The 26402-nt window shown below is 44.2% G+C and overlaps 2 protein-coding genes across 3 annotated transcripts; one reads left to right on the forward strand and one right to left on the reverse strand.

Annotated features, from left to right (window-relative positions):
* Positions 1 to 10643, forward strand: CUNH2orf69 (chromosome unknown C2orf69 homolog). Of its 2 annotated transcripts, XR_005975890.1 has the most exons (3): positions 1 to 299; positions 5303 to 8535; positions 10289 to 10643. XR_005975890.1 is itself a non-coding variant. In XM_041668320.1 (2 exons), the coding sequence occupies exons 1-2, from the start codon at positions 27 to 29 to the stop codon at positions 6122 to 6124; spliced, it is 1095 nt and encodes a 364-aa protein (XP_041524254.1). In that variant the 5' UTR covers positions 1 to 26; the 3' UTR covers positions 6125 to 8906. The 2 variants fall into 2 exon arrangements, 1 of the variants encoding a protein (XP_041524254.1); XM_041668320.1 differs by lacking the exon at positions 10289 to 10643 and having other exon boundaries at positions 5303 to 8906.
* Positions 10610 to 26391, reverse strand: Tyw5 (tRNA-yW synthesizing protein 5). The gene is made up of 8 exons (XM_041668321.1): positions 26296 to 26391; positions 22329 to 22483; positions 18487 to 18556; positions 16862 to 16906; positions 15570 to 15707; positions 13435 to 13522; positions 12845 to 12961; positions 10610 to 11114 (listed from the first exon to the last, which is right to left on the reverse strand). Exons 1-8 carry the CDS (start codon positions 26371 to 26373, stop codon positions 10858 to 10860), a joined length of 948 nt encoding a protein of 315 aa, XP_041524255.1. The 5' UTR covers positions 26374 to 26391; the 3' UTR covers positions 10610 to 10857.
* Between the last annotated feature and the right edge of the window lie 11 nt (positions 26392 to 26402).

Consider the following 26402-nt stretch of genomic DNA (forward strand, 5'->3'; position numbering starts at 1 on the left):
TCGACCTCCCTCCCCCTCCGCCCCCGATGAGGTTGTTCAGGCGGCGGCCGCGGTCCCCGGCGCTGGTGCTGCTGCTCCTGCGGCCGCTGCTCGCTTCCTCCGGAGCCTCGGTGCCCGGCTCGCAGCCCCAAGCCATGAACGCGGGCGGCGGCGCGCGGGGCTGCTGCCCCCGCTTGCAGCGCTCCACCGTGCCGGGCTCCGACCCGCAGCGCTGCAACGAGCTGCTGCTGCTGGCGGCCGGGGACGAGGCGGCCCTGGAGCCGCGGCACCACGTCCTCTACTTCCCGGGGGATGTGCAGGTAACGCGGGCCCGGCCTCCCCGACACGCCCACGCGGGTTGTCACACGGGAGGCGGGCGGGCGGGGTGGGGGTGGGGAAGGGACCGTGGAGGCCGCGGTTTGTCTGTCGGTCCCGGGGCCGCTGGGGTCGGGGGAAGGAGAGGCGTTGCAGGGAGTGGGACACGCTCGCTCAGCTCCAGCCTTGTCTGGGACAACGGTGTGCGTGCTAGGCACGGAGCACAGTTTGGAAAACGCCGTCTCACTAAAATACAGCCGTTGATCCGTTACTGAAGTGTGACCTCATCCGTAACCCTCAAACACGGGGTGGAAGAAATGGAATGGCCAACCATGCTAGGGATGCTGAGGCCCGTTTGAATGCAGCGCGGTGCGGTGTGCGTCCTTGGTGTTGCTGGGTTCACAGCTGCAGAGCTACGTCCACGCTGGAGCTGTCCTGGAAGCCGGGTTTTCGTCTAAAACTGCGTTGTGTGAGGAATACATTAACCAACCACGTGAGAGTATCTGACTTGGTTAACAGGAAGAGGCAGGGCTCTCTCTTTAGTTGTGTGCCAGGTGTCAGTCACCCCAGGTGACTTGTGTGTCCTATGTTGGACAGCGCAGATCGCAGATCCAGAGAGCCTTTCCGTCGAGCATCAGCCAGCCCAGAAAGTTCTGTTAGCGCTAGCGTAGACGTGCAAGTTAGAATAGAACAACCGGATGCTTTCCCCGTACTAGGATTTGTTCAAAACTATCATTGTTTTAAACTTGGTACTTGAGGATGATAAACCTAACGATCATAGTGGTACTTAGTATCTTCTCTTGCTCTCAAACTAATCCATTGACTTGACTGGTTGACTGCTATAATGGGACCTGGAAAAAGAACAAAACTCGGATTTAGATGTAAGGAAATCTACTCAGTTGGTGCCTTTGTACTCTGAATGCAACAGATATGTTGCCTCTGACATTAACTTGCAGAGATTTGCGACCAGCAACTAAATGCGTCTTAGTGGTGGTGGTGGTGGTGGTGGTCATGGCGGCTTCGTACTTTGTGGCGTGAGTGTGCCAGACAGAACATCCCTCTGTCTTCGAATGGGGCCCAAAGTGCTGCAGGTATGGTCTGAGTGGCGGCTTCTGTTGCGCCGTTAGCTTCCTGGACAACGACAGAGTGGTCATTGTGCTCAGTGTGGCATGTTTTAGAGGTTCCAAGGCCAAACTGCCTAGACCTAACACTCCCTTCCGTGCGCTTTAGCCTAAAGCCTGTGTGGAAGTCAAACCTCCCCTCTGTGGGCTTCAGTCAAGGTTAAATACTGGAAGAGCCCAGCGAGTGCCACCCCTCCTCCCCTTCAGGCACTGGAGTGCTCCAGGCGCGGACTTCTCTATGCCTTCACTCTTGTGGCTCTGTCTATTGTTCCCTGACAATATTTATTTCGTCTAGACATAAGCTGGATGTTTATGGATTCACCAATTGCATGCCAGTTGCTTCCTTTGATATTTAGTAGCCGTCTAGAACCGAAAATCTATTCACTCCTCCGCAGTCTTCCTCGTCCAAGTTAATGAAAATTCCGACTTAAGTCGCTCAGCTCAGAAATTTGAAGTCCTCCTAGGTGGATTTCCTACCTTATCTCTAACCCAGCGCTAACTGCAGCGCCTCCACCGTGCCTCTTAGTGCATCTAAAACAGTGGAGGTCTCCTTATACCGCCCCTTTCGAAACCCTCCATATGTATCTTCCTCCGTAGAAAGAGCCAGCGGCCCCGAGTACCAGGATCGCCAGTGTCATCAGATCTGGCTTTCCCGAAGAGTAAATGACCGTGAGAGTATGTCTTGACCTTATTCTCTGGGGTCATCCAGCCCTTTCTTAAGCCGTTCCCTTCAGCTGGTTCCTAGTCCCTGCTTAGTTGGGCTGTGTACTTTATTCCGCTGGTGCATCTTTAGAGATGTGCAGCTTCTCCTGGTGTAGCTCTCCTCTTCCTTCTCAGGTGGTTCAGAGGGTAGCTCATCAATGGCATGACTGTTTCTAAACTCTGGGAACCATGAAGTTTTCCGAAAAGATTCTTTGGCCCACTTCAGTGTAATCTGGGCTGGACCTCTGCAGTACCTGCAGGTCAGCAAGCGTCTAACTGGGCTGAGCCCTCCTAGGTCCACCTCACTGGGCATGAGCAGAGACGCAGCCTTTACCTACTTCCTGCAAGCATAGTGAATGCAGTTTATCCCAGTAAGACAAAGATTCGAAAGAAACCCCTTTTAGTCAGTTAACTGTAGTTAACAGCCTGGGTGCATAGAGAGTTTGACTATGGGGTGTCTGGGCCACATCTCAGGGTAGGGAAGCACCTGCCCATGGTTCTTGGGTCTGGATTTGATGTAACAGTAAGGATCCCAGTGTTCATTTTGCTGCTCAGGTCGTCAGTATTAACACTTTTAGCCCCTTTTTGATCATGTAACTGGAGCTGGTGGGGGCTGATGTTTAGATTTACAGCACCTGCTATGAGGCACAGCCTGAACTGAGTCAGCAAATCTGTTTCACTTGGCTCATTAAATAGTAATGCAAGCAATTGTATAGGTGTGGGACTTTGGAGTTCTCAATTATAATTAGCTTGCATATTTATTTGTTATTTCTCGATGGCTTCACTGTGTGTAGCCCAGGCTGCTCTTGAATTCTGGATCCAATCGGGCTCAGCTTCCTGAGTGCTGAGATTACAGGCATATGCTACCACACCAAGCTTATGAAGTGAACTAAGTAGGAGGCAGGAAAAACAGCTCAGTGTCTTTCTCAGCTACGTAAGGAGTTCAAGGCCAGCGTAGACTACCTGACACCTTGTCTCAAAGACAAGATGGCTTCGTGGGTAAAGGTGATTGTTGTCACGCTGGACATCTGAGTTCAGTTCCCAAGACTCACAGGGTGCAAGGAGAGAAGCTTTCCTGCAGACGTCCTGTGGCTTCCACACACACCGGTACACACAAAAATAATGTTTAAAAACAGTAACAGAAAGTAACAGATAAGCCCTTCCAGAGCTAAACTGCTTATTTTATGACGGTTTTTGTATAATAAACCTGGATGTGAAGAAGGTAATGGCAAAATCCATAAAAAGTCAACTTAAGAGCCGCTTGGAATATATTTCAAACATACACAGCTACTAATAGACATGTGGCAAATGATTAATGAAGTAAATTATTAGGAGTTGAACATTACAGTGAGGAAGTTATCAAAGGGCATAAGCATAGTTAACAAAAATAAAAAATAAAATAGCCAGCAAACAGAAAAATGTTTAACCTAACTTGAAATCCAATATGAAAATTAAATCTAGAACACTGCATAATCTTATTCTACCAGGATTTTAAAAATGAACCATTAGCATTGAAGCGAAGTAAGAGTGTGGAAACCAGTGTGTTCTGTGCATTGCCAGAGAGTGTGGAAACCAGTGTGTTCTTGTGCATTGCCAGAGAGTGTGGAAATCAGTGTGTTCTTGTGCATTGCCAGAGAGTGTGGAAATCAGTGTGTTCTTGTGCATTGCCAGAGAGTGTGGAAATCAGTGTGTTCTTGTGCATTGCCAAAGAGTGTGGAAATCAGTGTGTTCTTGTGCATTGCCAAAGAGTGTGGAAACCAGTGTGTTCTTGTGCATTGCCAGAGAGTGTGGAAATCAGTGTGTTCTTGTGCATTGCCAGAGAGTGTGGAAATCAGTGTGTTCTTGTGCATTGCCAGAGAGTGTGGAAATCAGTGTGTTCTTGTGCATTGCCAAAGAGTGTGGAAATCAGTGTGTTCTTGTGCATTGCCAAAGAGTGTGGAAACCAGTGTGTTCTTGTGCATTGCCAGAGAGTGTGGAAATCAGTGTGTTCTTGTGCCAGAGTGTGGAAACCAGTGTGTCATTGTGCATTGCCAGTGCAGACTTCACTGTTAGTTCCAGGGGTATTTTACTGGCATTCAAATACTGTGATGCAAGTCTGTATTGCTATAGAGTCATGCCTTTTAGAATATTTTAAGAGAAAATTATATCTAAGCTTATGGTTGCTTGGTAGAGACCATGAGGTAAGGCTTCTTCACTTGAAAGCCTTTCGCGGTTTGAATGTTAAGTGTTCTGTACATTTTTCCTATTAAAAATAGACTACTACCAAAATTAACTCTACCTACAAATATATAAAGAAAAAATTCTAAGTTCAGCAGTGTTAGAAATGATTAAAATGTACACAGCTAGCAGGTCAGTGTTCTCTAGTACATGTGTACATGCGTTATGTATATGAGGAAATACTGTATGGTCAGAACAAAAACACAGCATTACTTTATACAGACTGCATCTAAACAAACAAAATCTGTACAAAAGGCAAATGATGCACAGACAAGAGCAAAGATCTAGATAGTAATAATTTTTAATACATCTAAATTTGAGCTGTCCCATGCCTGTGAAACTGAACAAGTTCAAAAGAAAACCACGGAAGGCAATTTTGTAGTCTCGATCACCAACTTTAACTTGTGATTATTTAACACCTGGTGTCCCCTCACAGGAGTTTTAGATGTAGTTACGGATTCGCGTTAAGATTTTCTGTGCCATCCTGCAACTTTGCAAGAGAAATACTGGCGTCAGGCATAGCAGTCAGGACGCTGGGAGAGTCTCCATGCCTGTGACAGACTCATCCCAGAGAGCAGGACCACAGCTCACTGGGAAGAAAATATTCCTAAATTATGTCTTGATCAAAAGATCTGTAATCAAATTTATATTTTCAATTGAATTAGGGAACTTTATTACATATGCACTAAATAAAAGTTATAAATGATTTTTAAAGCTAAAATTTATCTTTCTAGATTGTTTTATTCAGAAATTCTTAATACTTAGTGCAAGTATTAAGTGCAATACCCTGTCTCTTAATGAAGTTAAGGCCAAGTGAAGTGTTTCATTCAAAATCTTAGAGCCAGAAAGCACTAAAAGGTTTTAGGTTTTATTTTGAGTACATTAACCATAGGTCAACAACCCTTGGAAAATAATGCAAAGCTTTATAGGTAAATACACTTTTAATGTGTGTTTATCTTTCTTTTCAGAATTACCATGAGGTCATGACTCGTCATCCTGAGAATTATCAGTGGGAAAACTGGAGTCTAGAAAATACTGCCGCCATCCTGGCCCGCCGTTTCCCCAACAGCTTTATCTGGGTGGTCAAGTGCTCGCGGATGCACCTGCACAAATTCAGTTGCTATGACAACTTCGTGAAAAGCAACATGTTCGGCGCACCTGAGCACGACCCGGACTTCGGAGCCTTTAAGCACCTGTATATGTTATTAGTTAACGCTTTCAGCTTATCTCAGAACGGCTCGCTGTCCAAGACGAGGAGTGTTTGGAATAAGGACTGTAAAGCAGCTAACTGTGAGTCTAATCCTTCTACTTCTCGTAATGGTGGCCAGGAGAACGAGAGGACCTGTGGAAACGCTGGCGTGGCCGCTGTGAGTTTTTCTCCACTGTCACTGAATGGCGCCTCGTTCACTTTGGTTGGATTCAGTAAAGGCTGCGTAGTTTTGAATCAGTTGCTGTTTGAGTTGAAGGAAGCCAAGAAAGACAAGAACATAGACACTTTCATCAGAAGTATAAGAACAATGTATTGGCTGGATGGTGGTCATTCTGGGGGAAGCGACACTTGGGTCACATATCCTGAAGTCTTGAAGGAATTTGCTCAAACTGGGATTACTGTCCACACCCATGTGACACCGTATCAGGTACAAGATCCAATGAGGTCCTGGATTGGCAAGGAGCACAGGAAATTTGTTCAGATCCTTGGGGATCTGGGCGTGCAGGTGACTAGCCAAATTCATTTCGCAAAGGAAACTCCCTCCATAGAGAATCACTTCAGGGTTCATGAAGTGTTCTGAGACCTAGCGTGCTTCCTCAGCGGGAAAACTGCGTCCTTTGTCATGACTACAGGTGACGTAATGTCAGGGTAGTTAGATGCATTGTCAGCTTGTGGGCTAAGAAGATGAACATTCCAGAACTCTTGAGTGTCTTACACAGTAGGACTCCTTGCTTGTACATGTGGGCAGCTTTAACTTTGGGTTGGATCAGAATTAATTTGAAATCCAGAAGGGTCGTGTGTGATAATTCTATGTCCTTTGAAAACGGAAGAAACTTGGTGTTAGTCTTAGTGTTTGTGTTGAGAACAGCCAATCTTTTGAGACCTCTTCTCCACTAACGTTGGTAATAACAGCAGTTCAGCCGTTGACCAGACATTTCATTCTTTCTCTGTCCAAGGGTCCTGGGGAAGACTTGCACCCTACATCCTCCCTCCCGGGAAAGTTTTGTGAGCCCCTGAACTCATTCTCAGTTCTCCCAAGTATTCGGTTTTTTTTTTGTTTTTGTTTTTTGTTTTTTAAAGTTAAAATATATTTATTCCTGCATATCCAAGATCATAGAGTTGTACAGTTGGTTTTTAAAACATAGTAGACTAAGCACTGTAACTTAATTCTTAATTGACAGTTTTTAATTATGTTAGTTTGCTGTCACAAGGAGACAGATTCCGCAGACCAAATCAGTGTTTCTTCAGAGGCATGGTTTTGTCTGCCAAGAGAAAATAGCTTTCTTTGGCCAAATGTAAAATTACATTGAGATAAGAAAGGTTACAAAGGAAAGTTTGAAGACACAAATAATTTAAATTTTGGCCCAGAAACTGAATTTGCTTAACACTGCTACATAATTTGGGTGAAGTTTCCTTCTGCCCATTTTTCTTTACTAGATAAATGCATTTTGAAAAAAAACCAAAATCTAACGAATTTCAAGCAGTACTGGAACAAAGCTGTGTGGCTATTGAAAGTGGCACTTTTTATTTATGAATAAATTTGGTTATTCCATGACCTCTAAAGTTTTAACCAAATAGGGAAATAACATGCTGCTTTGGGATCGAAAAGAAAATGTATCCTAAAGCGTAGTGTTAGTATGCAACATGTTAATTTCTTGATCTCTTCCAGAATTACATTTAAATCACTATTCTCAGTATTCACTCATGCCAGATGTTTGGAATGAATGTAGTTCTGTCGACTACAGATGAGTGTCTACATTTTCTCAGTAGTTGTCTGTTGTTTCACTTTGAATGTCTTTTGAGACTAGCACTTCCCACAGTAGACCAAGTTACCTGGTTCTACCTGATCGTGTATTTCCTTAACTTAGAGCCCTATGATTGGGTGACTGCATTCAACTTGTTTAACCATCATCAAAGGTACCACTCAATGTAGAACAGCTGAATTCGAATGGTCATATGGAGGGAAGGCTTGTCTCGGTCCTTCAGTCTCCACTCATGGGAGTGTTCCATTGTTGCGGTGAAGTGGACATTGATCCGAGGGACACCTAAAACTGCCATGGCCTCTGGAGACAGTGTTGAGTAGTACGAGTGCTTTGGAGTGGAAATGGTTGTTTGTCCCCACACAGGCATTTCTGTGTAAAACTACAGATTCGTCCTCTTCCACGTCGGTTTTAAAACTGTATGCGTTAAATCTGTTACTGTAAATGTGGGTCTTACTTGAGTGCCTTTGTAAAGTCACCGAGAGAAGCTGTCCTAGAGATGAGAACTTTGTTCGCACCGCAGCATGGATGTGAACCTGTATTAAAAAGAGTAACCCACAGAAAGGCCGTTTGGATGTGTTTGTCCACCTTGCTACTGGGTCTGCTTCAACTTTCCTGTCTTTTCCAGGCGAACAGCTGTCCTTCCACTGAGTACACTGGTTAGCTGCTCCATAACTGTCCGTAGGACACTAGAGGAATTCCTAAAACCTCTCCCTTTTCTTTGCTGCTCATCTTAGCTATCTATACTCCTTTATCCCCATAAACGACTGTTAGAGTATAGTGTGGTTCATTTCATTTCTGCAATGTCCAAGCACCCGCCTAGTCTAAGGAGAATCTAAGCCACAAGGATCTAACAAGTCCCAGCAACATGTTAGCGGTGAGACAACACAACAGACCAGAATTTAGGAAGGAACATCTTCTACAAAGTATCCCATTCGACGTCCTCTTAGAGGAAGGTGAATTAACAACCAAGGGGTAATGATCTCATGTGTAACTGAAGTGGACTTTGCAGTTCTCAGTGATGGAGACAGCGTCTCCTGGCATGTTTAAGAAACCCAGTGATGACTTCCGCGTTTGAAGCAAGGTTAACACCAGAGTGCCAGCCTGTAATTCCTCTTGACCCACCTGCCAACCAGCACTGGCGGAAGGAGTCACCACAGCCCGCCTTTCACCTCCCTGAACGACCTACCGTACTCCACACCTCCTAAGAGTTAACGTCAGCTTTTTGTAGGTAAGTAGATGTGCCTTGTTATTGGTTCTGTGTGTAGATGTTCACAGAACTGCTACAAAAGGATAAAAGAAACCTAGCCTTGTTGACTGTCTCTTGGTATTTCGTATACTTTGAAATCATGGAATACCTGCTCTTCATGACCTGGGCCAAGACAAATACTGAGTCATGCAAAGCTAACAGTGTTGAAATGTTTTGAACACGATGTACAGGTGTGTCTCCCACGGCCTCTCGGCCTCATCTCAGCAGCTGCTGTCACTAGGTTGGCTGTGTACCCAGCAGAGCTAATCCTGTCTTTGTAAACGTTTACAGAGCATACACTGTACAAACGGCAGAGGTCTAAAGGTTTTTGTGTATTAAACTGGACGAATTCGATGCCAACTCGTATCCGGACTCCGTGGTTGCGTATTTTGTATATATTCTGCCATCCTCCCATTGACTGTTGGTTTCATTTATGTTCATATCTGCATCTAGTAAGCTGTATATTTGCTTTGTTGGGAGACAATGAACTCGTTCAGCCCTGGACCAGCTGGAAGGATGGGGTGTGACTCATGGCCACCACCACTGTAATGTTTCTGTAGCCGCTCAGTTAACCAGAATCGTCTCTGCACTCCAGGGTGATTATGTGATTTCTAACACACATCCACTCAACAATTAAGTATTTTGAATCCAATGAATTAGTTAACGTTTATGTTATTCACTTGGCCTTAAACCAAAAGACGAAAGCATCTTTATTTAAGAATATGAGCAGGAGAATTGTCTGAAAACTTCTCACAGGATTCATTGCAGTGCTGTAGACTTCAGGAGCCAGCAAGTCTCAGAGGAAGATGGATGACTAGCCTCAGTCAGGTGCTGGTCCCTACCTGACTCTGTAGACTGTGTTATAATCGCTTCACTTTCAAGGTGAAGATGAACAGATCCTCCGGTTCCCTCGGCTACCCAACAAGGTTCTGTGTAGGTCAGTTGAGTCCTGGTGACACCTTTTCTAGGTGCTGGGTCTGAACACAGGTACCTGTGCTATGGGAGTGCTCTACCACCGCGTGTTCCCAACCCTCTATACGACTGGCTAGTTAACTCAAAGCTAACTAAATACTGTGTGAAGTCAGGGTTCACATCTTTCCCTTTCTGAGAAAGTCAGTGCTTTGCTCAGGCTAAGAAGATGAAAAAAGAATCTGATTAGACATGGCTAGTGTACAGCGTACTAAAACATTTTTCCCAGTACACATTTTACCTTTGCTCATCTCAGTAATTTCAGTTTTACTTCCAAAGATGACTAGGAAAAGTCATGATTCTTATATACTTTTCCTTTCTTTGTTCAATGCCTGAAGTTACTCCAGCTCTAAACAGGGCACTGGTGGATGAGCTTTAACAGTAATGGTTTCCTCTGTAATTAAAATGTGTTTAATTGATGAGCTCAGATTACTTTAGATGGACACATGTACATTAAAGACCATTGTTCTTCAATGGCACTGAGTAATAGTCATAAAGAATAGCACACACACAAATGGGTCATTATCTCCAGAGATTACATCCATTGGCATCCTCACCTGTCCAGCTATTGAAGTTTAGATGTAAGTACTAACTAAAAAGAGAAAGACAACATCAACGTGGCAGGAGAGGCCAGGGGAGACGAGATACACCATCAAATGTGTTCACTGTTAGCATCCTGTAAGCTTTACTAAGTATCTAACCCGTTCTGTTCTCTCATACACTTCGTGCCTCACGGAAGAACATCCCCCTCTGTTTAATCTTACAGCGTGTGACGATGGGCTCACTGACGGACAGGCTAAGCCACTCAGAGCATTAAGGCCACGGGCTTGGTAGGAAATGCTGGAAAGCGGCTGCGTGGAAGAAGCCTGTGGATTCCGGCCAGGAGACTCCACTGCACCACTGCATACAAATGAAGACACACAAGGCCCCAGCTGCTACTGGCAACCATCCAGGACCACGAGGGCAGCTAGACCTAGGATGATGCCAATCCTGCGGCTGAGTGGGGTGGGGGCGGGGCGAACAAAGGTTTCTGGTGGACTAATAAATCACTGCGAAACCAGGGGTCATTCCACCAGCAGACTTCATGTAGTGATTCAATACATTTTTTTATTAAGTAGGAATTTACTTCTTTACGTCTAAGAACTACAGAATGGTTCCACTAAGCACTCTCAGCCTGTACCAAGTAGAAATCAGATATGTATCTCCTTTTATACCACAGATCTGAGACTGATTTATCCAGTTTTAAAAAAAAGCATCTTTAAATGTTTATATATTATAGTTCTTGAGCTGATTTTTATTTATTTAAATTTTTACTACAATTAGTTCATTTTTCTTTTACTCCAAGTTCTTGCTGTAGGCTTTGTCTTGAATACGCAGGACCATTTGGCGTGCGTAGAAGTCCCTGTACTCCTCTGGTAGTTCAGCCAGTGTTTTCAAAGCTCTGTCCAAGATTTGCACAGCTCTGGACGCGGCCACAGGGTCTTTGTTGCCATAGGTGTCTGTTCTGTCGTAGCATTCCGATGGAAGGTGCTTCCAAAAGACATTCACTCCGACTCCAAACGCCTCAGAAGTCACATTATGGAACCATAAAGCTGTACAATGTTTTTTTTAAAAAAAAAAAAGTTAAAAATAAAACTTACAGTTTAAAAAAAAAATAGTCAGTGAAATATCACGACTGCACAGAGCAGGCTCCTGGGGCTGCAGACCCTGCTTTCAGTCAGAGTCACGGGCACAGCCCTGTTCTAAACCCCTTAGGGATTTTCATTTTCCCCACCTAGAATGAAAGACATAATAAAGTGTATTTGCTTTGCATTCTCTGATTGGGGCAGGCTTCTGTGTTACATGTTTACACTTCCTGACGCACACAATCACATCAGAACATGGAGTGTTTTGTACACAGAGCATTTTAGTTATGTGAAGACCATGCCTGGTCCTTGGTGATCCAATTCCGTCCTTGTTCTCAAAATCTTCCTGTTCCAAAGGCAGTCTGGTCCCCTGACTTAACGTAGCACACACTGTAGCTTCAGGTCTTAGATTCTAAAACCAGACATAGACCAGTCCTTTACCATAAAACTATGAAAACCACAGTCGGCCCTTTGGTGGTGAAGAAGAAACCTGACCACACTAGTTAGCTACTTTTCATTTTCACTAGCAAGTTTACTGTTTTCCACTAACATCTTCACAATGTACACGCTATAAGAGTATTAAAGAACACCTCCGTGAGCAGATGGGGCGCTTACTATGCCAAAGTGTTCAGTCTTATGAAGGAGGGTTTAAATCTTAGAAACACTTGTTCTAGGAGTGTTCATGGAAAAACAGTAATTTATAAAAGTCGTCTTCAACATTTTGGTTTTAATTATAAGGTCTTTCAGAATCTTTATTCACTTGTTAATATACCAGAAAAATATAACCATTCTGATAGGTAAATCTAAAGATGGAAATCTTGTTTTACATTAAAATATATGCAAATACTTAATTTCCAGATAAAATGAATATAGAGTAATAGAAAACTACATAGCTCTAATCATGTTCTAAAGACACAAAAAACAAATTTAATTTATTAAATGGCAATAGACTAGATAAAGGAGTAGCTGCTGAAAAAAGTACGGTACTAAGTCAGTGCATCACGGCCCTGACCAGACGTGTGAAGGGTGCTGCCTTGGAGGAGTACAAGACTAGCAAGGCCGTGGTTCCTGATGCTCACGGGACCTACAATCTACCCTCAAGTATGTCACCTGACTTTCACTGGTTATAGATGTTTCAAAAGTTAATACTATCACTGAATAAATATATAGTTTATGAACTACAAACTTATGAATTACAGCAAATAGAATTCCACAAGGAACCTTGGTCAATAAACCCCATTACTTAGGGTCTTTATAATTTTAAGGTATGCACGTAAATGTTAATTACAGATAATAACTATCACCATAGTTACTAACATGGAAATTTTATGAGCATCCAAATTAATGTTTATTTCTTGAAACTGTATACAGAAGTTTTCAGATGTTGATATTATAATATTTTGATATTTAATAAAAATTTATAATCTTCTTAGAAAATATTTACCATTTCTAAAATGCCTATATATTTCAGAAATAAAATGATTTTTAAAAAACAACCAGGTACAACCTTTTCCCAGATATAAGGTATATTAACACACACGGAGCAGCCCACTACATCCCTAGACAAGACGGTACAGCCCTGTGCAGCAGCAGTTGACTGTCCCGAAGACGGGAGGCAGCTGTGATCCAATGATAAGCACCTGTACGTCTAGACAAATAAACACAGCAAACACGCTGGTGTGATCTAGAGGCCTTACCAGGAATGAAGAGAACATCGCCGGCTTCCAGGGAGCACTCGTACCTCCGCGCCTTCGGGAAGAGTGGGTATTTATCTAGGTCTGGGCTGTCAATATTCAGCACTTCTGACTTAGAACCTAGTTCCCAAGAGAGATCACACAGATTGAACCAAGTCCGCACTGTTTAAAAAGTAATCACAAATATAAACTTGAAACTCAACTCTTTAATTATTGTATTTACACTGTGAGAACTAACTATTCTTCTGAAGCCTAAGATAATTTTCAGTGACCATTCTTTATACAAGACAACCAACATCCATCATCCATGCAATCCAGTGAAATCATCTGAAACCTTTCTGTGGTTTTCAGAGACAGGGTTTCTCAGCCCTGGCTGTCCTGGAACTCACTCTGTAGACTAGGCTGGGCTAGAACTCACAGAGATCCACCTGCCTCTGCGCTCGAGTGCTGGGGTTTCAGGTGAGTGCCACCCTGCCTTGTCTGGAGATGCATTCTTTATACTGCCTGTCGCCACTCCCACACCCTGAAGTGTGGTCTTCCTACATTATTAAAGACAACAGAATAAACTGTAGAAACATAAACTCAAGCCATACCTGATAAATATAAGTAGTGTGCATCTCGAGGACTGAACAGTGTGACTCGCTTCTTCCCTGTCACTTGTATTAAAAAGTTATCCATTACCTAAAGATCAATGAGATTTACATGTGAGCAGTATCTACAATGAGTCAACGGAGACAACGGCCCTCTAAAGAGTTAACTTTGGTGTCTACAATTCAAGTCAATGGAACCAACAGCACTCTAAAGAGTTAACTTCAGTATCTACAATTCAAGTCAATGGAACCAACAGCACTCTAAAGAGTTAACTTCAGTATCTACAATTCAAGTCAATGGAACCAACAGCACTCTAAAGAGTTAACTTCAGTATCTACAATTCAAGTCAACGGAGCCAATGGCACTCTAAAGAGTTAACTTCAAACCTCATTCTTTCCTTTTCTCTTTTTTATTGGGAGGGGGTCCACAGGGTCTCACTATGTTGCTCAAACTGGACTTCTGATGCTCCTGCCTCAGCTTCTGAGTAGCTGGGATCACAGGCATGTGTCACTGCATGTTAAACCCTATCCCTTCTGTGAAATTCAGCCCACATAAAACCCTTACAGTCATAACTGAATCCTAGTAATGAAAAGCTTGTGTTCCATGCACAACCGTGTCTTTATTGAGGACATTTCCCATGTTTCTGACATGGGAAAGACCAGCACTAGGAAACCAGGAAATGGAATAACAGCGCCCATGTACCGGCGCTGCCCTGGGTTAAGGTTTGTCTTCTAGGTTATCGAGCTGTGCCCTGGGCCAAGCAGAAATCACCCCTGCAGCTGCTGCTGACCTCTGCAGATGTGTCCACCCACAGTGTGGTCATCAACACCGCGATTGTGAGACTATTGTACAGGCCTCCCATGAGGCAAATTCCCACAGTACTTTCCAATGAACCGATGCTGACTTTCCCTGAGCATACAGACGGTGCCCTCTCTGCACTGAGCAAGATGTGTGCCTGGTCATCATATATTAATTATCAACTGAACATTTCTTCTTTCAGCACGAAACCTTTACTTAGCAAACTAATTCTGTAGTTACAATTACTATTCCTCTGACTTTTTTCTTTTTTTTAAGTTTTTCAAGACAGGGTTTCCCTGTGTAACAGTCCTGGCTGTCGAGGAACTCGCTTCCGCCTGCCTCTGCCTCTCAAGTGCTGGGATTAAAGGCGTGGGCCACGACTGCAGGGCTCCTCTGATTTATTGAGACAAGCATTATGTAGTCTATTGTAACTCAAGGTCAAAGGAAACTACTTAAAATTTAAAGCATGATCAATAACGTTAAAAATACATGAAACACATTATCTTCTCACCAATCATTCAAGCAGAACTTTTAAAATATGCTGAGATTCCATGTTTGTCTCATCTAATTATAGAGTTACTATCCTGAAATCCCCTGTAAGTTCTAAATGTCCTAGACGAAGTATGCACATGCCCCAACAGTCTGGCATGCTGCCACATGCTGGAATTCCTGCCAGCTGGGAGGCAGAGAAAGAAAGCTCTGAGGTCATTCCAGTCAGTGCTTCAAAATGTAGCTCCCGTTTCAACACAGCAAAGGCCTACGGAAACGCAACAGGTGTTACAGTTTCCTGTCTCTCCAGCCGCCAACACCGAACGACACACAACAGCATGTAAAATGTGCTTACTGTACTTACAAATACAGTCAGCAGATAGCCAACGAGAAGACAAGCAAGATCAAAGTCTGTACACCCTGCTCCTGTACGGACCAGCAAACAGTTCGTGTTCTCTAGGGGTACAGATCCTAAGGCCTTGAGGGACCCCAAATTCTTACTCTTGCAAACCATTCCCCACAGTTTCTTCCGTTGACCTAAGTAAGGACTTGGATGGCAGTCAGGTGTTTCACTGAGACGCCGTGTTCCCACATCTTCCCCCGCTAAACCACGACCCATCTCAGCTACAGTAAGAACCTGACCACAGAGGAAGACGTAGGACGAGGCTTTGCTCCAGCTGACACCACGGCACTACCGTCCTGCAGACGGCTGACTCTCTCAGCTCCATGTTCTGCCAGCGGCAGTGCTCAGGTCTCTAACGGGGCCCGTAAAGCTCAATCTACGAATGTCAGGCCCGCAAGAGCAGCAGATTTGTGAACCTTTCCATTTCTTACTCTGTAATTTACGCACATCGTAGTGAGTCCAGAGCTGCAGGCCAGGTGAACTGATTCGAAAAACACTGGAGAAGAACTGCTCCTCTTTGAAGAACGCTGGGAACTTAATATCTCCTCCTAGGGAGGGAAACTGCCGTCGGATATCCGCAACATCCTGCATCAACACACACACACAATATTTAGATTACGAACAGTATCTGGGAAGAATTTCAACAATAGCACCGTTGGCGTGATGGTTCCTGGAAGGACAAAGAGGCAGGCGTCTCTCGAGTGCTGTGACGCCCCTCGCCAGGGCTGCTCAGCCTGTGTCTCAGCACTCCTGTGTGGTCACATCAGAAGTCACAGCACGTTCCTAACAGTAGCAAAGTTACAGTCACGAAGGAGCGACGAAAATCATTTTATGGTTGGGGCCAGCACGGCGTCAGGAAGGTTGAGAGCCGCTGCTCTAACCTTTCTAGTGAAGGGAAGGAGAAACGGACTTGAGTATCACTACTGTCAGCTTCAATACAGGCAGTGAGATTCTGTTGTGTTTTAATGAACCTTGTCTGAGGATCAGACTGCAAAGCTAAGCCACTAGAGGTCAGGCAGTGGTGGCTCACAACTTCAATCCCAGGACTCAGGAGACCTCTGTGAGTTAAAGGTCATCCTGGACTACTTGGGATTGATCCAGTCTCAAAGAGAAACAGCCAGACCGTGGGGACCCACAGCTTTAATCCCAGCACCAGGGAGGTGGAGCGGGAAGTGACGTGGCTGGGCGGAGAGGAATGTAAAGCAAAGCGGGAGGGGACAGGAGCTGGGATGCAGTCTGAGGATTAGAAGGACAGGACGCTCCTCAGTCTTAGCTCTGGTAGCAAAAAGAACTCCCTGGTGGCAAGCTGCACCGCATCTCTGACCCTCGTATCTGACTTCAGGCTTTCATTATTAACACAACTAGAATCTGTGCTACAAATACCCTCACTAACACAGACTCACTAGCACTTTGAGCAAGAGTCACAGAATGCATATCTAGTCTAGCCTTATAATTTGCCTCTGAATACATAAAGGCTCATCTAATGAATCTTCGGGACTCTCAGGTAAGTACTGTATTAGCTGAACGGCCATCTGTAAGCTACATAGCAGTAGAGACTCTTATTGCATAGAAATTAGATGACTGAGATTCTTCAGTCCTGAATGACTAAATAATCATCTTTTAAAGATTCCTCAATCAGGGACACACATCATTAAAGAAACCAAAAAAGGATGAAACGGGTTACAGTGTGAAGATGCTCAGGGACATTTTAAGTAACTGCTTTAAACCACAATTCTTACCTTCCTCGGGTCTTCTCCAAGTGACCGCAAGTAGTATTTCTCATCCTAAACATCCCAAAGAATAGCATCAGTATTGATTAAAAAACAATGAGAGATAAGAGATGGAGTAAATCTTAAAATAGGGCCGAGTCAAGTCATGTAAAAATTCAATTATCTTACCCTTCCTACTGATGCCCCCTGGTGGCCACATAAAGGAACGTTTTTATATGCTGCTCAGGACTGGATCTAAAGGGCAGCAGAAGCGCGCGTGAAGCCACCGATTAACTGGTACTTCAATGTACACTGCTTTAACATTTGGTAAACCAGATGTGAATCCAACAAACAACTTCTTAATACAACTAAGAAACGAGATAAAAACCTTATGCCCGGCAGTGGTGGCGCACGCCTTTAATCCCAGCACTCGGGAGGCAGAGGCAGGCGGATCTCTGTGAGTTCGAGGCCAGCCTGGTCTACAAGAGCTAGTTCCAGGACAGGAACCAAAACAACTACAGAGAAACCCTGTCTCGAAAAATCCAAAAAATAAAATAAAAAAAAACAAACAAACCTTATCCTTTAGCACATTAAAAAAAAAACCCACAGGGAGACTGTATTACACCAGACCATGCGTAGCCCAGCAACCGGCATTCTCCCACCGCAACCTTAGGGTCAACTCATGAATGAATTTTTTAAAAATATTTATTTATTTACTTATTGTGTATACAATATTCTGTCTGCATGTATGCCTGTAGGCCGGAAGAAGGCACCAGACCTCATTACAGATGGTTGTGAGCCACCATGTGGTTGCCAGGAATTGAACTCAGGACCTTTGGAAGAGCAGGCAATGCTCTTAACAGCTGAGCCATCTCGCCAGCCCCTCATGCATGATTTATAAGAGCGGAATTACATACGAAGTTTTAAAGTCAGCATTCACACTTCTGACGACCTGAGTAGCTAAAGAAGAGAACGGATTATAGATGGGTCACTGCAGGGCTGGCCTGTGACACCCAGCGCTGTGTGCATTTCCCAGAGAACTGAGATTTAGCAGGTCAAGTAAGGCACGGCACACTCCAGAGCGCTGCCTTCCAGAAACCAATGCAGATGCCTGAATTTGATATCTCATTTAACTCACAATGAACAGCTTAGCTGTTCTCACATTTTTGGTGCCACACTGAAATGGTCCTTTAGCTAGACTTCAAAGCACATTCTTCAAAATCTGAACTGTCACTCAGCGAAGAGGCACAGCTAGCTGCTTCATCAAGAAAGGGCTCTTTGCTTATCTGCAAAGAATGCATCTAATTTGGGGCTGCAGCTGCCGATTTCTTCAGGTTCACCTTAGCATCTGACCCAGGGTCCCGCTCTGCACACAGGACAGAGCCAAGCAACAACCAAAGAAGATGGAAAGCGGTCTGGAAGCTGCCATCTATGCAGGACCCTCTAATGGACAATGTTTGCTCAGGGTTCCGTGAACTGGCAGACCGCCAGGTGTGTATAGTTGTGTCTAATGGACACATGGGCCCGTGCACATGCACACACACACACATGCATGCGCACACGCACACATAAACACACACACACACGCATGCGCACACACACACACACACAAATCCATTTAGTATATGTCTATTAAAGGTTTCTAAAAAAATTACCTCTGAAATAAAGAATTCTTTATGCGTTTCTTCGGCTGCTCTCTGGACCAACTTGTTAAACGGTAAAGTTCTGAAATAAACATAACAGAATCCTGAGACATAAAAATAACATACCAACTAGCAATACCATCATGATGCACGCGGGCCTGGCGCAGTTGGGCACCATGTGCTTTGAAGTACCCAGCTATTAGTATAATCCATGTCGACAGAATTCTGAATATTCAAAATTTATTTAGAAGTATATAAATTTGACCTGTTACCTGAAAATTTAGACTTAAAGATTTTAAATTTATGGTTCAGATGGCTCTTCAAAGGTCAACATCCTTCTTCACAAGTCACTGAGGGATGCTGCCATGGTATCAGGTACTGGGCTAAAGAGTGGGATCAGCGGTAAGAGTACTTGGTCCTCCTGAGGACAACGTGCACTCAGCTCCCAGTGCCCATATGTGCAGCTCAAACCGTCCATAACTCCGGCTTCAGAGGATCTGACGCCCTCTTCTGGCCTCCATGGGCACTGGACACACATGCGGTGCACAGGACACACATACAATCAAAGTACAGTCATAAAGTAAAATACATGAACTTTGAGGTTCTGATTGCCACCTGTCTTTATGTGCCAGGGCCAAATAAACCTGGTCAATGGGACAACCATAGCCTCAAACTAGTATTGAGGAGCAGTGAGATTACTGGTGAAGACACTCCAGCCCCGCTGCTGCCTGTCACCTCCTCAGCACAGGAGGGGCAGTACTCTCTCAGCTCCTGCTTTCCCTGCCGTCTTATGGCTTCTGGAGAAAATGGCAGGACATTCTAGAAACAATGTGTGCTTCCATTACCACACTCTTCAAGTTAGAGAGTTATCCTTGCTCTACTCATCCGAGTAACTAAAAGCACTTCCTACATGGGGCTCAGGGGCAGAAGGCTTCCTAGTTCCATTCTCCAGTCATGAAGATGCTACTGTATCAGTAGCCGACAAGGAAATCCTCCCAAGCTTGTGTCCCTCACTGGGAATTTGTCCATCTCATCACCAAGGATATGTAGGGGAGGAGGAGGGAGAATGTGAACTCTCCTCCTTGAGGAGCTGACCTTGGCTAGCTAATGTCCCCTAGTACTGCTCTTTCCCTAAAAACACACGGAGTACAGATGAAGGTTTAATCTTAGCTAAAATACCAGGCATCACAGTTTACTGGACGAGAAAGTGGTTTTCCTGGGTACAATGTGTGAATATGCCCCCATGGCCTATTTCAAGTCACTAGCTTTGGGGGACACTGACCTAAGCTGGGGTTGTGTTTCAGTACACCTCCAGTCTTGTTCTGTTGTAACTAAGCTGCCACTGGTTGACAAAAATGACTCCTGAACCACACAATTCACTGATAACATTCTCCCAATATGCTGCTTCCTGCCTCGTATTCTGTCACACCCGGAGAGCGGCTCTCGTGGGTGTGACCATCAACCTGAACAGAGGCTGTTGCGGGACTGGTGCAGAGAATGCAGGAAGGAACCAGTCCACCACGTACTGAGACCTACGCAGGGCCCTGTCTCTACTCCAGCCTCTGGTCTAGCGTTCAGCAAACTTCTCGTCACTCTCCTATTCAAGGCTCCTACCAAAGGTTCACCATACACACACCATTCAGACCTGGAGGCTGCTGTGCCCAGCTACCGGTGTAACTACTGCACTGCCCACAGTAGCTTCTAGGAAGAACAATGAAGGCCTGGAACTTCTTCCCCAAAGCAGCACTGACCAGTGACCCTGAAAGAGCAAGATAAAGCAGCTCCGAGCTGTCTGTCTGCCCACAACCTGCCCCTACACAGCAGCTGGGAACTCCTAAGCCTGAGGCTTTCTCTGTCCCGCCTGTTCTAAGCAGAAGGTCTTCTATTACAGAGCCTCTTCTCAGGACCAGCACATAAAAAAGTGAGACAGTATCAGAGAAGGCTTCTCATGGATTCTGGGATGAGCAAATTTGAATATACACCCTGGGTTTTATCATTTTAAACCGCACAATCTCAGACAAATTGTTTAATATTTTAAATTTAATTAGTGTGTGGGGGCCTGGATGTGTGTGGAGGTCACAGGACAACTTGCAGGAGCCGGTAGATCTACCACGTGTCCAGGGCACTGGACTCAGGTCACATTAAAGTGGCAACATGCACTTTATCCTCTGAGCCATCTTATGAGGCCCAAGGGACGTTTTTAAAAACCTTCATTTCTCATCTGTAAAATCACTATAAGCAATATCTACGTTAGACTATCTTATAGTTTAAGTGGGGAATATAACTTAGTGTTGGCACAATATCTTAGATGCTGTGACAGTGGCAATGCACCTTTACAACATACATTAAAACACCATCACCAGCCCTGAATTTAGCGCCCAGGGGTCTGTTTCTGGAATGGCTGCTTCCCAGAGAGAGACAGTGAGAAGAGGGTGCGGACAGAATCAGGTGCTGCAGTGAGTGGAGTCTCCAGCGTAGCTCACACGGTGCTCCTTCTGAGAGCATCCTGGCTGGGGAAGAGGCAGGAGCAGCACACAAGCGACCAGAAGATGCTAACGCTAGTGAGTTCAGGCGCGACCTCTGGACAGCCGAGAGAGGATAAGAACAACCAGAACCGACGTGATTACATATCAATACATGTTATGGACATGTTATCTACACAATCTCTGATGTTTCAATATCTCTAGGTTAAATTCCTTCTGTACTTAGTAAATGCTAAAACAAAACAAATTAAATTTACTTTTATCCTTGTGCAAAAATATTTTTTCCTGTTTTTAGTAGCTCTAATGAAAGGCTTTGCAGAAGCTGCGATAGAAATTATTACATAATATATGTGTTTTAAAAGCAAGTTTTGAAAAGTTTAGAGGACATGAAAAAACATCCGAACCATTTGCGATGAAGTTTCAACACCCACATACTATGGACTTTGTCTGGAGTATAAATAATCCTGACCGCAGGCCGAGAAACACTCAGCCCTCCAGTACTTTCTTCCACTTTTTTGACTGAATAAAAAGTGCAAAGTTCTTACACTCGGAAAAACTTATAGCAATTAAGTTCAGTCCGTGGCCTGTTCAGTAACCCGAAACTACAATGGTGAGCGCTCAGCTGGAAACAGAGAAATGCTTTGGCGGTTACTACACAGGCTTGGACCGCACTGGTGAGAGAGGAATGGCCCCGACACCAGAAACCCCCGTTTAGCTCATCTCTAACCGAATCTGTGAACAATGGGGTCTTTCAGTAGATTTAATTTGCTGGGAACTGCACAGGCTCAGAATGTGAAAGTTGTGTGTTTTTTAATCTAACATTTTTAATGACTCTCGGGGGAATGAACAACACACGACATCTGCAGGATGACATTTTCAGCTTCCAAACGTAGACGTTCAGCGGCCGATTCACCTGCTAGAGTGCAGAGCACACAACCAGCACGGAACTACCAGCACTCGAAGCTCAGCATGGGTTTAAATGCTACTGAGTGGAAGACGGTGTGCAGAGACAGAAAGAGACGCCAGCCTGAGACAGCGTCTTGCACCGGGCAGTAAAGACTGGACGAACACCGCACACAACTTAAGAGGCCACCTAACTCCAAGAATAGAAATTCTCTGTTCCATGACTCCACAGGCTACAGGGCGCACCCTATAGCAGAAGAATAAGACTGTGGAAATGTCTCTGTACAGTTATATAAACTCGGAATTCTTGTCTTTTAAGCCACTCATGAAAAAGCAGTAAGCTATTCCATGATTACATAAACTGGATTAAAGATGAGACACAGAATGGTCTTATATAATGATGTAAAAATATTTTCAAAGGTTTAAGAAAGTTATTTGTGTCCCCAGAGTAACCTCAGAAGAAAATACCTATACACAAAGTTCTTACTAATGAAGTCCATCTGTGCGACGGCAGCGACGTGAATCTTCACCTCTTTCGCCCCCCCAGTTTGGCTCAGGTAGTCCACTGTCCATTTGCTTGTACAGGGCCCCAAGTCGAGTCCTTCCAACACAAGGGGCTTCCTCTATAACGAAGGGAAAAACACAACTGTGAAAACAAACACTCCACGGGGGCTGCCGTGGAGTCAGAAGGTGGCTCTGAGCAGGAGCTCCGACTGAAAGCATCTAACAGTTTGTGCTCTGACTCAGACACGCAGATCACCTGGTCACACACCCAGAACAAACCTAAGGTCAGGAAAACAAACAGCCTTGTCAGCAGATAAATTCAAATATGAAATATTTTCATGTTATTTATGGCAAAATATACTTAAATTTTACTTCGTTTTTGTAGCTTTTAATTTTGCTATCACTTAGCACTTCTGACAACAATGCACGAACGTGAGAGCGTCCATCTGGTCTACCTGACTCTCCAGTGTGCAGCCCGCCTGCGCTATCAGCTGCTAACTCACAGTTTTCCTGAACCACTTCACAGTGAAATTGTTAATATCACGTCCTCAGTCTAAAACTGAAGCATGTTTTCTGAAAACGGGCTATTCTCTTCCAGAGCAATTACCCAAGATGCACCTCACGCTGACGCTATTACGTAACACCACACACGTTTAAGTCTCACTAATCATCTCTCCTTCCTTTCCCTGACCCAGAATCCAGGCTGAGAAGCACTCGGATTCAGGGGTCACAGCTCTTCTCATCTGGTTCATCAGCTTTCTTTGTCTTCTTTTCCCTGAATATTTATGAGCACATGGGCCAATAATTTTGTTGGAGTCCCCTGGATTTGGGTTCATCTAGTTTCTTCATGGTTAGATTTTAGGTTATGCAATCTGAGCAAGGACTGTCCCAGAGAGGAATGGAGTAGTCCCCCAGGGCACAAGGGGGCACATGACATTCTGCCTAACATTTACTCAGTCTCTCTTGCCTCCAAGTTTACTGGTATAATTCTAATGCTTAAATCATCACAGATGTGACCAGTAGGTCTCTTTGGATTGGTTCCTGTGACTTTTAAAACTTTTAAAAACCTCCTTATTTTATAACAAAATAAAATAATCCAGGTATCTTTTGCATTGAGTCTGTCCAGCCCTGCAATCCATCATTTCTTTGAGCAACTCTGGTTTCTCTGAAGTGAGAACTCTTCTTTTGACATTTTAATTATGCGCAGAGTGTATTTTTATTACATGTATCTACCATACAGGGGCTCTTTTTCATTTTGTATCATAACTTCTGCCTTCTCAACAGTAAGAGCTGAGAAACATGTAAGGGCGTGTGTATACCCTTCAAATACACAAATCTAGACACACAATCACATATCTTTTTCTCTCATCATCTATGTACATGTACATATGCATAAACTTAAGGTATTATGGATAATACAAGCATCAAGGTTAAGTCTAGCCTTTATTGTTTGTAATTTTTGTTCAACAATGAAAAACTTATTTCCCATCATCGATATTTAATCATCTGCAAAACTCCAGACTTTTTTTTTTTTCCAGAAAACAGTTTCAGAACTGCTATTTTGCAGGGCTATAAGTAACTTACCCCATAAAGCCACCAAACAGGCTCACTTGTTACTTATTTCCTTTCTTCCCCCCCTTTTTTTTCTTCCTGAGACAGAGTTTCTGTGTAGCCTTGGTGGCCACTGGAACTCACTCTGTAGACCAGTCTAGTCTCAAACTCAGATAAGCCTGCCCCTAAAGGCACATGCTGCCAACCATGCAGCTATTTCTACTTTAGGGTTATTTTGTTTTTAAATCATTTCTCACTTCTGTTGAATTTTTGTTTTTGTTTTGAGACAGTCTCACTAAGGAGGCACGGCTAGCCTAGAACGCACTATGTAAACCAAGCTGACCATGAACTCACAGAGATCCATTTGTCTCTTCCCAGCCCGGTCACAGCTTGTTGGTTTTTTTTAATTATTACTTTAGAATGTAAAATACTAATCTGAATCCCCTCAAAGCCAGCTCTATCACCAAATTCTTCCAGCACATCCTCACTCATCCTCTAAAGACAGCCGATTAACTACTTTTTTCTTTGCTTTCTTCTTTTTTCTTTTCAGTTTTTCGAGACAAGGTTTCTCTCTGTAGCACTGGTTGTCCCAGAACTCACCCTGTAGACCAGGCTGGTCCCAAACTCAAAGATGTGCCTGCCTCTGCCTCCCAAGGGTGTAAAGACTTGCACAACCATTGCCTGTATTTCTTTTATTGTTGAAGTGGCCCAAACACACATTTGTTTTGTCCTCCCCATCTCTCAAAAGACTACATTTCCTTTTAAAAGTTTAAAAACATATACTTTGAAAATTATTGCTATCAGTTCCCACATTATTCTTTTTATTGCTTCGTGTATCAAAGACTAAATGAGCAAAATGTATCTAATTTCCCTCTTTGTCAAGGAATACAGATAAATAAATTTTAAGAATTGCTGAGTTATAAAGTAAACACGTAGCATGTGAGCTGTAACAACAGTTCAATCACTTGGTCTAAATCACTTGGCTGCTAGTTCAATACACACCCCCACCAAGGGGAAATTATGTCTTTAATCTTAGGCAATGTAGGTGGTAAGAATTAGTATCTCATTGCGGGAATGAGAACCCTGCCTGGTTCACAGACATAAATGTTGATTTAAAAACTTCTGTGTCTTACTGTCGGTTCGTTTGGTTCTGCCTCAAACACACTGTAACTGAGGCTAGGCAGAAAGACGGGGAAAACAATGGGGGACCTCCGCCCTGCAGTCTGAAATCTCCCACCAGCTGAGAGTGAAGAATTCAGCACAGCTAGACTGGCACTGTGGTACACACCTTTAATCCCAGCGCTGGGGAGGTAGAGGCAGGTGAATTTCCTCTGAGTTCGAGGCCAGCCTGGTCTACAGAGTTAGTTGCAGGACAGCCCGGGCTACACAGAGAAATCCTGTCTTGAAACCTCCCACCAAAAAAATTCAAGCACAAAAATTAACAAAATTCGCTGGGAGGTTGCCTACATGAAGACAGTATTCCTTTTTATAAGGAAATACTTCAAATAAAAACATTATAGCAAAAATCATGTCTAAGGCCAAAGCATATATAACCAGGTATGGCTTTTCTCCTCTCCCAAACCTGTAATCCAGCTATTTTCTAGGATAGTAAAAGGCGGGTCTTAACCTCCGTGTGCAACTTTAGTGATCCACGGTTTTACCCGATAAGACTAGATCATCCAAAGTATCTCTCTGTTGAAGCAAACTTAAACTCTGCCTCACATGGACTCGATCAGAAACCCTTCACTAGAGTGTCGTCAGGAATTCTGTGTTCTGAGCAGAGAGCTCTCAAAGGTGCACACACTGCGGGCTGGTCCAGCCGCACGCAGCAGATCCCACGACACTGCCACGAACGACCTTAGAGACCTTTTCCCTTTGAATATTCGCCAGAATCCTTACTGCTTTTCCTGAAACTTGGACTATCTTGCAACGTCCTGAAAGCAAACCTTTTTCTTTTCTTTTCATTTTAAAAACTACTTTCTGCTAGTTTTTTTCCTTCTTTGAAAGCTAATGCTAGTTTTCCTTTTTTTCTTTAAAGGCTAAAGGGCTTATTAAGCCTTAATCACGATCCAAGTTAAAATCAAAGACCTGTACCAGAGGAAACGTCCGGGGAGACTCCCATTGGTTTCCCTGCTGCCCGTCTCTCATTGGATTCAAATGTGGCGCTTCAAAAATTTATTATCTCGAAATAAAGACTGCGAGGATCGGGGGTGCGGGGAGGAGATCCTATGCTAAACTTTAGAAAACCCCATAGAAGAGGAGCAAGCGAGGCCAGAAAAGTCTCACACTCGGCGTGTCGCGGCCGTCCCCGCCCTCCACACTGGGGTCGCAGGAGAGCCGACGGGAGCCCCGGTAGATCTTCCCGCCGCGGGCTCCTCACCTGTGGGTAGAGATGCTCCAGGAACTGCTCCCGAGAGACTCCTCGAAGCCGGGGTACCGGAAGGCGCTCCTCCGCCATCCTGGGCCCGGGCTGGTTTCCCCGGGAGG

This window comes from Microtus oregoni, unplaced genomic scaffold (assembly GCF_018167655.1).
Source record: "Microtus oregoni isolate MIOR12 unplaced genomic scaffold, Mior012 000018F_ref0000195, whole genome shotgun sequence".
Lineage (NCBI taxonomy): Eukaryota > Metazoa > Chordata > Mammalia > Rodentia > Cricetidae > Microtus > Microtus oregoni.

What these genes read in the sequence shown, in the direction of transcription:
- Tyw5 (XM_041668321.1), bottom strand. Translation starts at nt 26,373, where the DNA reads ATGGCGGAGGAGCGCCTTCCGGTACCCCGGCTTCGAGGAGTCTCTCGG. An exon ending in TGGAGCATCTCTACCCACAG is followed by an intron (nt 22,484 to 26,295) that starts GTGAGGAGCCCG and finishes CCTTCGTTATAG; the next exon opens with AGGAAGCCCCTTGTGTTGGA. An exon ending in ACACTACTTATATTTATCAG is followed by an intron (nt 12,962 to 13,434) that starts GTATGGCTTGAG and finishes CTTGGGAACTAG; the next exon opens with GTTCTAAGTCAGAAGTGCTG.
- CUNH2orf69 (XM_041668320.1), top strand. Translation starts at nt 27, where the DNA reads ATGAGGTTGTTCAGGCGGCGGCCGCGGTCCCCGGCGCTGGTGCTGCTG. An exon ending in ACTTCCCGGGGGATGTGCAG is followed by an intron (nt 300 to 5,302) that starts GTAACGCGGGCC and finishes CTTTCTTTTCAG; the next exon opens with AATTACCATGAGGTCATGAC.